The sequence below is a fragment of the Phyllostomus hastatus genome, unplaced genomic scaffold (assembly GCF_019186645.2).
Source record: "Phyllostomus hastatus isolate PE091 unplaced genomic scaffold, TTU_PhHast_1.1 phas_scaffold_55, whole genome shotgun sequence".
NCBI classification, from domain to species: domain Eukaryota; kingdom Metazoa; phylum Chordata; class Mammalia; order Chiroptera; family Phyllostomidae; genus Phyllostomus; species Phyllostomus hastatus.
Window position 1 is genome coordinate 764322 of NW_025334035.1, and position 13291 is coordinate 777612.

The 13291-nt window shown below is 48.9% G+C and overlaps 1 protein-coding gene across 4 annotated transcripts; it reads left to right on the forward strand.

Moving 5' to 3' along the window:
• Positions 1-18: 18 nt before the first annotated feature.
• On the forward strand, positions 19-13021 carry LOC123809319 (neuferricin). Of its 4 annotated transcripts, none has more exons than XM_045824409.1 (4): positions 19-141; positions 4554-4694; positions 8213-8399; positions 10642-11374. In XM_045824409.1, exons 2-4 carry the CDS (start codon positions 4640-4642, stop codon positions 10856-10858), a joined length of 459 nt encoding a protein of 152 aa, XP_045680365.1. In that variant the 5' UTR covers positions 19-141; positions 4554-4639; the 3' UTR covers positions 10859-11374. The 4 variants fall into 4 exon arrangements, with proteins under 4 accessions (XP_045680365.1, XP_045680363.1, XP_045680364.1 ...); XM_045824407.1 differs by lacking the exon at positions 19-141 and adding an exon at positions 166-572 and having other exon boundaries at positions 10587-10721; XM_045824410.1 differs by lacking the exon at positions 19-141 and adding an exon at positions 308-572 and having other exon boundaries at positions 10642-11379.
• Positions 13022-13291: the final 270 nt, after the last annotated feature.

Below are 13291 nucleotides of genomic sequence, written 5' to 3' on the forward strand. Positions count from 1 at the left end.
CGCAGCTGTCCTGTCGTCTGCGTCATCTCGCAGCCTCCTCTGCCACCATCTTTGTTCGGGGCGGACAACCTGCAAGCCCAGAAGGCCTTTTGCTGTTCAGTTCCTGGGTATCCTTCCACGTTCACTAGCTGTGCTGAAAAAGTACGAGAAATAGTCGGAGCCCCGGAGTGAGCTTTACCAGACTTTTTCCTTTTAGTCATTTCAGTGATAGGCGGACAAGGGAGAGCGTAGCGCCGGTGACGTCGCAGCCAGCGTCTCCGCCATCTTAGTTGTGGGCGGAGAGGCGGCTATCGCGAGAGCTTGGAGAGTGTTCCTAGTCTAAATGCTGCGGCTCGGCGGGCGCGGACTCCTACTGGGCTTGGCCGCGGCGGCGGCTGCAGTGGTGGCAGCACGGCTGATGGGCTGGTGGCGGCCCCGTGCTGGCTTTCGCCTTTTGATACCCGAGGAGTTGGCCCGCTACCGCGGCGGCCCTGGGGACCCAGGCCTCTACTTGGCATTGCTGGGCCGCGTCTACGATGTGTCCTCTGGCCGGAGGCATTACGAGCCTGGAGCTCACTATAGTGGCTTCGCAGGTATTACAGAGGCGGCTCACGCCCTTACTTGCTCCCACGCGGGCGCGTAGCCGCCTGCGTGGCATTTATTCATTAATTCATCTGCTTTTTCCCCCTCACATTCATCAGAGCAGCACGGGGGCCGGGCGCAGTTGCATGTTCCTTTCTAGTCTCTGACTCGTAGCCAGCTGTTACTGGCTTCTATTGTCCTCGTCGTTTCCCATCGTTCTTCCTGACTTACCATGGAGAAACGTCTCCTGCCTTTTGTCAGTTACCCATTACCCACAGGCAGAACCCCCCGGAGGGATACCTGCTTTGTGCCACACTGCGTGGTTCTCAGGGCATAGAGATGAATGCCAGTCAGCTCATTATGTCCGGATCCAAGTTTCTCCCCACCCAACTTCCCCCTAAAAATAGTACATTGGTTTGTGTAGTTCTTGCTTCCAGTACAGATGCACTTGTCTGCCTTTCTTAAAAAAGATTATGAGGTTAGAGCGCAAAGGAATCTGGTCACTTTTACAGTCCTTCATTATGTTAGGCTTCAAAGAACACTTGTCAGATGAAGCTTATTCTACTGACCCTATTTTACATTTGAGGGGATTAAAGGACGTAATTTGCTCAAAGCCCTCACAATTAATTACTAACAGGACTTGGGCTAAGACCACCAGTTTATTACCAGCCCAGAGGAATGACCATCTCCCGGATTAAAAGAAAAAAGTGCATAGCAAGTTAAGGCCAGTGACTAGGCTGATAAATAAGCCTTTTCCACTTATCATTCATTATCAGGGAAATTGGAAAGCTGCTTCTGGTACTTACGTAGGCATCACTACCCTGTCTTTAGAGAACTTTGGAAACAGAAGCATAGGCAGAAAGGAATTAAGTTTAGTTGGTGTTGCCAAGCTCCTCAATTTGCCAGGGAAGGGATTTACCAAGGGCTACACAGTGAGTTAGAAGTGGAGCTGAGACTGGAATCAAGAGTTTTATTTTATTTGCTGGGAGAGCATGCTTATTGGTACACTACCCTGCCCCGGCCTGATGCAGCTGCCATGGCCATATCCACAGTGTGAGCATAAAACCCTGCATTTCTGGGGTGATGTTTCTTTCGTAGTGTGCTCTACTGTTTGCTGAGTTCCTTCATGCCCACTATTCATTCAACACCCATTACTGACCACTGCCACATAGCCTGTCTCATGCCAGGTGCTGCGAAACCAAAGATTATAGCATGCTCCCCACCACCCACAGTCTAGTAGAGAAGCAGATTTATTAAATTCATTTATTCATTTGTTCGGTCAATGTTTTTATTAAGGTATAATTCATATAAAACACACCCCTTTAACATGTATAATTCACATGTATAATTAACATGGTTTCTAATATTGTCACAAAGTTGTGCAAACATCACCACTATCTAATTCCAGAACATTCTTACCACCCCTCAAAAGAAACCCCATATCCACTAGCAGTCACTCCCCATTCCCCTCTGTCCCCCAGCGCCTGACATCCACTGTCTACTTTCTGTCTTTAAAGATTGTCTATCCTGGGCATTTCATATATACGGGGTCATACATGCAGCCTTTGGTGACCAGCTTATTTCACTGAACATACTGTTCTCACGGTTCGTCCATTGTGTATCGCCCTGTGTCAGTACACAATTCCATTTCATGCTCAAATACTATTCCATGTACGATATGCCACTTTTGTTTAGTCGTCATTTGTTGGAATTTGGCTTGTCTCCACTTTTGCCTATTACAAATAATGCTGCTATCAATATTCACCTGTAAGTTTTTGTGGGCATGTTTTCCATTTTCTTGGGTATTTACCTAGGTATTTACATAGAATTGCCAGGTAACTCTATGTTTAACTTTTTGAGAAGCTTCCATATTGTTTTCTAAAGTGGCTGCACTATTGTGCATTCTCACCATCAATGTTTAGAGTTTCAATTTCTCTACATCCTCACCAGACTCATTGGCTGCCTTTTTTTGTCTTTTTGATTATAGTCATTTTAGTGGGTTTGAAATGGTATCTCACCCTGCCTGGTATGGCTCAGTGGACTGTGTGCTGGCCTGCAAACCAAAGGGTCGCAGGTTTGATTCCTAGTCAGGTCCCCATTAGGGGGCACATGAGAGGCAACCTCACATTGATGTTTCTCTCCCTCCCTTCCCAAATAAATAAATAAATAAATAAATGCTTTTAGAAAAATACTAGCATCCTCCATTGAAGGTATATCTTTAAAAAAAAATAAAAAAGAAAGATGGTATCTCATTGTGGTTTTGATTATTTGAATTTCCCTAATAACTAATGGTGTTGAGATCTTTTCATGTGCTTCTTGATCACTTGTATATCCTCCTTGGATAAACGTCTATTCAAATTCTTTGTTCAGATTTTAATTGGGTTGTCTTTATTGTTGAGTTTTGAGAATTCTTTATATATTGTGGATACCTATATTTGATTTGCAAATATTTTCTCCCATTCTGTAGGTTGTCTTTCATTTTCTTGATAGTGTCCTTTAAAGCACAAAATTTTAAATTTTGATCAAGTTCAATTAATTTTTTCTTTGGTGTCTTGTGCTTTTGGTATCCTAAGAAACTATTGCCTAATCCAAGGTCACAAACATTTATACCCATTTTTCTTCTAAGAGTTCTATAATTTTAGTCCATGCATTTAGGTTGCTGATCTATTTTGAGTTAATTTTATATATGGTATAAGGAAGGATCTAATTTAATTCTTCTGTATGTGGCTATTCAGTTGTTCAAGCATCATTTGTTGGAAAGACTGTTCTTTCCCTCTTTGAATTGTTTTGACACTCTTTTTTGAAAATCAGTTGGATTTTATTCAGTCAATAGTTATTGAAAATTTAATAAAGAACAGGCACTACCAGGCACTGAGCAATCAATACTAAAGGAGTTTGATGTTTCCCTTATAAAACCTGTAGACTAGTAGAAAAGACAAACATTAAATAGGCATCATGTAAACAATTAATGAATTATTTTTTGATGAGTGTTATAAGGAAAACATATTGCTGTTACCAGCGGCCAAGGAGCACAGAGGCAAGGCAAGGCTGGTGGCAGCTGGTGCAGAGTCCTGAACGGCATGTTATAGAACTTTGACATTGTCAGAGGGCAAAAGGAAGCCACTGATAATTATTAAGCAAGAGAATGACATGATCAATTTGTGTTTAAAATAATCAATCTAAGTGTTGTATGGAAAATAGGTGAGTGGGGATAGACCAAATGTAGAAAGAACTGCCAGGGGTTTACTGTAGCAGTTCAGATGACAAATGGTGACAGCCTAGGCTTGCCTAGTGGTAGATGGAGAAAGGTAGACTGATACAGGAACTATTTGGGAAGAAATTACGGGACTTGGGGACTGATTGGATGTGAGGAATGAAGGAGATGTGAAGAACTGCCTTTCTGGATTCAGTGACTGGTTTATATTCGCCGAGACAGGGAACACTAGACTAGATGCATGTTTTTGGGGCTGGGGTGACCATTAGTTCGGTGTGGACATTTTGAACTAGTGATGTCTGAGAGACACGTAAATGATGCTGAGTAGACAGTTGGATGTACAGGTCTGGAGCTCAAGAGAAGCCTTGGTCAGGATACGCATCGGGCAGTCTTTGGTGTAGAGGTGGTATGTGAAGCCACAGGAGTGGATGAGATTGTCAAGAGGAGGGTGTGGATGGAGTAGAGGAGATGGACAGTAATTGGACTTTGAGGCTAATAGAAGAATGAGCTAGAGAGGGGGGAGGAAAACCAGGAGTGCAGTGTCATAGAAGCCAGCCAACATGGTCAGCTGTATTAAACGTTGCTGAAAGTAAATGAAAGAATGTGATAAATGCCAAAATGTGTGTCCACAGTCCACCAGCATCCATGACAGAGGAGGGGATTATATTTGCTTGGGGTGGAGAGTGGGGTTTTCAGCCGTTTCTCAGAAAATAGATTCTTGAGTTGGAACAGCATCAGTGATTTACGAGCTGACCTACTGGAAACACCTCTCCTGCAGGCCGGGACGCATCCAGGGCGTTTGTGACAGGGGACTACTCTGAAGCAGGCCTTGTGGATGATGTATCTGACTTGTCATTTTCTGAGATGCTGACCCTTCAAAATTGGCTGTCATTCTACGAGAAGAATTATGAATTTGTTGGTAGGTATTCCACAAGTGATTTCCAAAGATTTCACTTAGTTTTCTTGCAAGTTTTCAAGGGACTAAAATTCTTTGGGGCTTTGGACTCCAGATTAAAATCTGAAAAATAACCATGGACTTTTCACCTTAAACTCCGGCTGTTAGTGTGGCAGTGAGTCCTAGAGGGAAATGGCTGGGGCACCCATCTCCCTCCCTCTTAACCTTGGGAGAGGATTGCCTGCCTGTTGGCCTCTCTTGCCCCACAGCCAGCAGGTGCTGGCACCACCCTGAACCACCAGCTCTCCAGGCGCATCTTCCCTGTCTCCTGCGTCCTGGGCATCCAGCTTCAGCACACGGGAAGGCTTGAAGCCTAAGTTTGTGTGCAGTTTTGACAAATGTCCTTTTTATTTTGTCCTCTAGGGAGACAAACATTACCTTGTGTCCATCCTGAATGAATTGTGTCCCAGGTGGAAGTTTTGCTCATCAGCAGTTGTTAAAGCCAGTTGTGTAGGGCAGGGGTCCCCAACCTCCGGGCCGTGGACTGGTCCTGGTCCTGGTCCGGGCCTGTTAGGAACCGGCTCACACAGCAGGGGGTGAGCTTGAACCATCCCCAAATCATTCCCTCTACCCCAGCCTATGGAAAAATTGTCCATGAAACTGGTCCCTGGTGCCAAAAAGGTTGGGAATTGCTGGTGTAGGGCACTGTACTTGCTACTTACTGGTGAGACATGGGGGAACTGACCTTTTAAAGGGGAAGACACTTACCAGTGTCCTAAGGAAGTGTGAGTCCCAGCAACTGGGTAGCTAGGGTCCCCTGCAGGCCCGACAGCTCACTGGAGCCCCGCTTGGACACCGCCGACTTTCCCCTTTGGAACAGGTCTGCATTGGAGGAGTTCTTTCTCTGCCCCTGACGTCTCTAAGTGACTGCTCCTGTCATTACTACTTGGTTTACCTTTTCTGAGAATCTTGCCATTTTTACTATTGCCTCTGCTCCCTCCACATCCAGTGCCATGGCTGTTTTCATGACTTGTCGAGTTCCATCTTCATCCCCACGCCCATCCACCATTGTTGGCCTTTGTCAGCCCAACCTGTAGGACCCCTGCTTGGTTTCCACCCGGTCTGCCCCAGTTCATTCCGAGACCACAATCATGTCTGCCACTGAAGGACCGGCGTCTACCCATCTACCTTTCAAGAGGCTTGGTTCTCCCTTTTTCCCGTGAGGTTGGCAAACCAAGGCTGAAACATTACTGGGTTAATAAGGAAAAGAAACCCCAACACAAAAGAGTAAGAATGGAGTCCTTTGAGTGGGCAAAGTGTTGTAACAGTGTAACGTGGGGGTGGGGGAAGGTGGGGGAGTTGTATAGTTGGAAATGCTTCCAACTAAGGATTTTAGTTAAAGTCGGGATATACCGAGTATCTGCTATGGATAAGCTACAGGTCTAGTCCTCGTGGGGACCAGGGAGGAGCTGAGTGCAGTTCCTGCCCTCTGTTGGCCCATTCTCTTGGGGGTGGGGGTTGTGTCAGGCTCGCTCAGGGCACCAGAAAGCCTCAGGACACATCAGAGGATGAAGGTGTGTTATCTGGGTGCACACTGACGTGAAGACCACCAGAAAACCATCTTGGCAGCCACATGGCCAGGCCTCAAGGGAAAATGGGGAGATGTGTTTTGTCATTTTCTGGATATAGCACTGGCTTGGAGACCCTGCCCGTGGTGACCACCCTTCTCATGACACACCTGCTACAGCTCTGTCTGTTGCCTCTACCACTGCTGCAGTCTCTTCAGGTCTCATGTCTAAAGTCACCAAAACAACCTTGTCACCATGCATACAGGGGCCCTGTGTAGGAGAAATTCTTGTGCCAGGCCAACGAGACTGGAGGCCTGGGACTAGGCCCTGAGCCTTTCATTTATTCTCACAAGCGCTTACAGTGAATGCTCGGTACTAAGCTGTTTGGAGTGCTGGGGCCTCAGGGTAGGGAGAGATAAAAGTAAGTAAACATATCAGACAAGTCCAGATAGGGCTGTGAATAAAATAAACTTCATGAGATGCATGTTGGGGGGTGGGTGGCACCTTTAGAGAAGTTGGCCAGGGTGCTAGGTCTCTCGAAGGAGGTGGCAGTTGAGCTGAGACCTGGAAGGTGAGAAGGAGCCAGCCACCCTGAGATCTGGAGAAGAGCTTTTCAGCCGAGGGGACAGTAGTACCCGAGGTGGGGAGCACGGAGGGGACATGGTATTCATGTTTTCAAGTGATTACCCAGCTGCTCTGTGGAGAAGGAACTGTGGGAAGGGATGAGCTGAAGGAGACACGAGCCGGGAGGCCACCGTTGTAATCCATAGTGTAGAGCAGGGCAGTAGCAGTGGAACATGGAAAGACTAGACAGAGTCAGTGTTTTTTAAAGGTCAGACTGACAAGACTTGCTAATGGATTAGACACAAACAAATGGAAGCATGCACTGGATGTGAAGGAGGTGGCAGCAGAGAGATCTAAGGCTCCTAATCCAGAAGTGACATAAATACAGTTGGCAGTCTGCAGAGGGAGCTGAACTTGAGAGGATGAACTGAATCGTGGGTGCACTGAGTGTAAGTGCCGCTGGAATCTAAGTCAGTTCTTGGGGACTGAAAAGGTTGGGCAGATGTGGCTGGGGCAGGTATACGCTGCTGCCTCCTACCTGGTCAAAGCTCCTAGAAGTGCTTTCTGCTGCTTCTCTTGCCCTGTGAAGGCCACTTACGCTCAGGTCTTGGAGATGAAAGTTCCTGCACATAAGGAGAATTGAGCCCTTTTTGACTTTACCCTATAGCCTCTCTGACCACTTGCCGTTGCCTTAGCTTAGACCTTTACAAACTCCAGGAGGGATTTTATCTCAATCCAGTTTCCACTCACTATGTCCACCAAGAGACTGAGCAAGAGAACAGTGGAGGAGAGAACACACGCCTGGGGTCAGACCCACTAGTTCTGTGGGCCCTCCCCTTCCACTGTGAATGCGGGAACAATGGCTACTGTCTCACAGGTGGTTATGAGGGTTAATAAAATATCAGTGAAGTGCTAGCATAGCACTTGACACTGAGGAAATGCTCAGTAAGTGACTCATTTATAGTTGGCTGAGACAGAACTTTTCAGTATTAGGAATTGAGCCACAGAAACGTTACACAGTAAGCCATTTATCTGTCAATCAATCACTGAGGCACCACATGCCTCAAGCACGGTGGGGCCCTGAGAAATGAATCGCACACGGTTCCACTCTCAGGGACTGATGTCTGGAAGTGAGACAGTTTATGGTTTCCTCACCAGAAGCCTCACAGCTACAAAAGGGATGCTTCTGTGTGGAGTCTCGTCAGATGTTGAGAGACGCCAGGACAGAAGGTGCCATAAGTCCCTCCAGTGTGGGTTCCTAAGATGCAAGCACCGAGCAGGCCACCGTGGAGCCCTGAAATCAGAAACCGTGGGAACTTGAGTATGACAGCCACTGCTTGAGAAGCTAAGCCTCTCCCTGATGCCGCTCCCTACCGATGTTACTGACATTCAACTTTCCTGTCACCACAGGAAAGGTTATAGGAAGGTTCTATGGAGAGGATGGGCTACCTACCCCAGAACTGACCCAGGTGGAAGCCAAGATCAGCAAGGGCTTGGAGGCAAACACACGGGCACTGGAAGAGAAGCACAAGTTTCCACCATGCAACGCGGAGTGGAGCTCAGCCAGGGGCAGCCGGTTCTGGTGCTCCCCAAACAGGTACACGGGCTTCCTGCTGCTGCTTTCCGTCTCTCTCCCACCAGCTTCTAGGTCATCATGTTATTCGGTGAAGCCAGAGGTCGATTGTTAACCCAGGGGAACTTTGTCAAAATACATGTGCTTTGGGGCAGTGATTCTCTCCTTTGGCTACATGTTAGAATTGTCTGGGCAATTAAAAATGTCACCAATAGTGGCTCTTTACTCCAGGCAACTGGATGAGAATCGTAGGGTTGAGATCTGGGCATCTTTTTTTTCCCCCCAATTTTTTAAAATTCCCCAAAGACCCTGCTGAAGAAGCCCTGGCCTGGGAATGCAAAGGCACAAGTACTGTTTCTTCGCTTGCTTTGGCCTGTTCATACAGCCGAGGGCTTCGGTTTCCTATGTGTCAGCATAGAGTATTCCTGCCTATAAGAGGCAGGTGAGGAGGTGGGCATGGCCACTTGCAGTGATGCCAAGGTGCTGTCCTAAAGACCCTGCAAATCCTGAGTGATTCCAGGAAGCACAGGCTAGATGGAGAAGCCCTTTCCTGTAAGAAGGAATTGAAGTGGGCCAGGTTAGAACAGATGCCACGGGGATCATTCCAGGTTGGTTCGGGGAAGCTGGAGAGAAAAAAATGTCTGTTTTCATCATCAGGCCAGCCCGCATTCAAATACAGCTCAAATCCCTCAAATCTCCTTCAGCTCTGACAGGGGGAAAAGGAAGGCAGAAACTGACAAACTCCTCAGCCTCAAGGGCCTCAAAGAAAGAGCCCAGCTTTCCCTCAGAAGGGGCAGAAGACCTGCTGTTGCTTAGCAGAGAAAGGCCATTCCTCTGAGTGCTAAGTTGTGTAGATCCACCCTCTTCTGCCGGGAGAGACCATGCCTTTTGCTCTCCTTGGGCTGATTCCTTGTGTGGGTGAGTGTCAAAGCCACCAGCCACCGTATCCATCACACACTTCCTCTGCCTTCACTCAGGGAACCAGGGGTGAGAGCAGCAGGAAGGAGAGCCCCTGCTCTCCTGGCCACCAGTTTTGAAGAGACAATTTATCACGTTCCCCATGTTATCACATCTCCCGAAAGCAGGGCGCTGCGAGAACCCGGCCTGCCCACATCAGGGAGAGGAGCTAGGAAAAAGTTGGGCCTTGCTGGGCTGCAAGCCTGAAAGCAGGTGGCTTTTGAGAGCACTGGTCCTCTGTGGGAGGGACTGAGAGACTTGTGTGCGTTTTGATGCTTGACTTTGCTGGCTTGGAGAGCCTACCCTCCTCTGTGGCCCCACAGCCCTCATCTCTGTCTTTGTGTAACCCCTTCTTGCTTTCACAACTGAATTGCTTAGGCTCGGCCTTCCCCACAAAGCTCTTCCAGATCAGCCAGCTCCAAGGAGTCTGGCGCTAACCCTGTGCCTCGGCACACTCTGTGGTTTTCTGCACCTGTCTCTTCAGACGGACGGGGAGAAGCAAGCCCCTGAGGCAGGGACTGGGTGTGGAGGAAGGCTCACCGTCGGTGGGATGGATGGTTGGAAGGAAGGAGGGAGGTATGTTAGTACCTTTCCCTAACAGCCTTGCTCTTGGGTCAGTTCCAGGTGGGTTGGCTTCTAACTGGGTGGCAGTTTCTCCAACAGCAGGTGACTCTGGGCCCAAGCACTGGAACCCATATGGGGTATCAATTCCAAGAATATCTTTTTCCTTTTGCAAGGCTTGTGAGTCCGTGGGAGACTGAAACAGTACCCTAAGATGAGTCAGGTCCCTCTGCCCAGGACAGGAGGTTGCTCAGGCTGTGTTGGATCAGGTGACATCAAGGAATGTGCCTGTGCAAGGGGCAGGAAGGGCCTCTCAGAGAAGGCTGACTATCAGGCCTTGTGTTGTGCCTCAGTTGTCCACCCCTGCCCAAGTGCCGAAGACCCCGAGACCAAGACAGCCCAGCTCTAGGATATAGCGGGGAAGGGAGGAGAGAATCAGAGCCCAACACTGCTTTTGAGAAGCCCACAGGCCAGCGGGAAAAAGCCTTTCTTGGGTGTTACCACCCATGCAGGGAGCGCTGCCTCCCAGGCAGCCACAGGGAACAGGGGAGGCAGAAGGAAGTCAGGAGAGCACCGAGGTTCAGGGGCTGAACACAGCAGACCGCCACCTCTGGAAGATGTCAAGATAGCAAGTGGAATCACCTCTACTTTTCACCGGGCTTGGCTCACTGCTTCCTCCTCTCCCTTTCCCAGACAGACTCACAAGTTCATGCTTCTAAGAAGTGCCCCCCTTTCCTTTTGTCTTCAGTGGAGGTGTGAGCAGAGACTGGACTGGCGTCCCCAGGAAGCTGTATAAGCCAGGTGCCAAGGAGCCCCACTGCGTGTGTGTGAGAACAACTGGCCCCCCTAGTGACCAGGCGCTGGACAACCCTGCACACAGAAATCGTGGGGACTTGGATCACCCCAACTTGGAGGAATATACAGGCTGCCCACCCGTGTCCATGGCATGCTCCTTCCCACTCTAAGTTGGTGCCCTTGACTCATGGGCCCTAGGATGGCCCCTGACATCAAACAAGTGGGCCCAGAGGGACCAGCCTCTGCAGATGTGACCCACGACCCCTCACCATGGGCTCACCCTTCTGGTGACCTAGGCGAGAACTTGGCAACCTGCCTAGTACTGGTCAGCCTGGTTTTGTCACTATTCCCCTAGATCTATTTGCCATCCTCCTTCAGAGCCCTCAAATACGAATGGGCACTAATACGACCAACCCTGAATTAACTGGACAGATGAGCAAAGGGTTCTGAGCTCCAAGAACTACCCACAGACTCGCAGCCTGCCCAGATCAGCTGCTGGCCTGGTGAGTGGCACTAGCAAAGAGGGACTGAATCATTCATTACAACTCAGACACAGGACAATACATCCAGAAAAGACAAAATAATAATAAATAATGATTATTATAATAAAGAACAGCACCAACCTTTCTTATATGTGAGACTTCCGTAAGGCAAACTGAATCTATAACCAAGAGCTGCGCTGAGTTGGTGTGAGTTGGGCCACCCCAGTGGGAGGTGACAACGAAAGAGAATGGATTGTTTCTGGGGGTTGGAAACGTTTTTGCTCATATGGATGCAGCAAATCCACATGCCTTTTTTAAAGCAAGGATATTGTTTCTCTTTTAAACACTTAACATTAGGTGCGGTGTGTTTTCAAAGGGAACACTGCATTTTTGACAGGTGTTTTAGAGCTCTTACAAGGTAACTGGTTAGCACAACAGCAAAGTTTGGGCAAGGCTGCCAATGCAAACAGCCTCAACATGAGGTGGCTGGGCTTGCAGCTTCTCCGTGGGTGGTGTCCACAGTCATCTGTAATCTACCCTTGACAAATTTCATATCCATTACCTCCTGGCTTCTTAACTGGTTAAGTAGAAGGGGCGAGGGTATTCCTGCTTTACAGATAAGGAAATGAAGCCTCATGTTTTACACACTCCTGGTCTCCTCATCTGAGCCTTCACCTCAGCTTCTTTCACAATCCCCTCACCTCTTATTTACACAGTCTGCATCCTTTCTTTCTCTCCTGTATCATTAACCTCAGTAAACAGCTTTCCAGATTCCCTGACCAGGAAATGGAGGCCGCCTCCCCTCCCAGGCTGTCACTGCCCTTGTGGCTACAGCTGTTCCTGATACCAGACTCTGCTCTCAACTCCTTTTGCCTCCCCAGATCTTCACTTGCCCTTCCTGGACCTTTGGCCTCTCCCTGCCTCCTGGCTCACTCCCCCCACATCATAAATAGAACACTCCCTCAGTAACACCGAGTTCTGCTGTAGCACTATCTATTCCTGTCACACATAAACTTTTTGAAAAAGCTGTAGGTACTTGCTAGGCTTCCTGCTCAGCCCCACTGCCTGGCCCCTGCCCTTCCCTGCTCACAGCACACATTCTGTATTGGCAGCTCCCGTGGCACGTTTCCTTGAAAGCCACCTCTCCTCAACTACCCCCTCCCACTCTAGTCGTCTCATTCCCACCTCAGCTACCCTGTAGACTCTAGTCCAGACGCCTTCCCTGAGCATTTCTGTAGGCACCTCAGCGCCACATTTCTGGCATTCTCTCCGCCTTCTCTCGTGATTCTGCAAGTTCCCCTGGTGATGGCCCCACCAGCACCATCTACACCCAGCTGCACCAGGTAGGAATCCTTCCTCTCCTGTCCCCCTCCTCCCAACCGTCTGCACTTCTGGTCACTCCACCTCCTCAGTTTGCTCCCTCCGATCCCCAGCCCACCTCCTCTGATTTAGGCTGTCCTCTCTCACCTGGATTACTGCAGGAGCCTAACTCTGCTCCCTGCCTCCAGCCCAGGCTCCATACCACTGGGAGCCGTCCTTCACGGTGATGGGGCAGTTCCCCATTTAAACCTCTTCTGTGGCTCACCCTATCTACAGGGATCGAGTGCTGACTCTTTAGCAGTGTGGCACATGAGGCTCTGCTGTGGTTTGTCTCCTCTCAGCTTTGATTCTGCCTGCCCACCGTTCGCTCCAGCCTGCACCTCACTGCCTTGTGCCTTCTTCATTCAGGCTCTTCTACCTGAAATGATAGCTCCTCCTCTGTTCAATTGGTTCACCTCTTACCCTCAAAACTCAGCTCAGTCAGCACCACTTGGGAGCTTTTATTAACCACTGGCCCACCAGTTGGATTTATTTTTTAAAGATTGTGTTTATTTTTAGAGAGAGGGAAAGGGAGAAATAAAGAGGAAAAGAAACATGGATTGATCACCTCTCCTAGGTGCCCTGACCTGGAACCTAACCCGCCACCTGGGCATGAGCCCTGACTGGGAACCAGTGACCTTCCACTTTGCAGGGTGACACCCAACCAACTGAGCCACACTGGTCAGGGCCCACCAGTTGGATTCAGATGCACTTCCCCCTAGGTTCCCATGACATGCCCATGTGTTCACTCCTCCTATAACA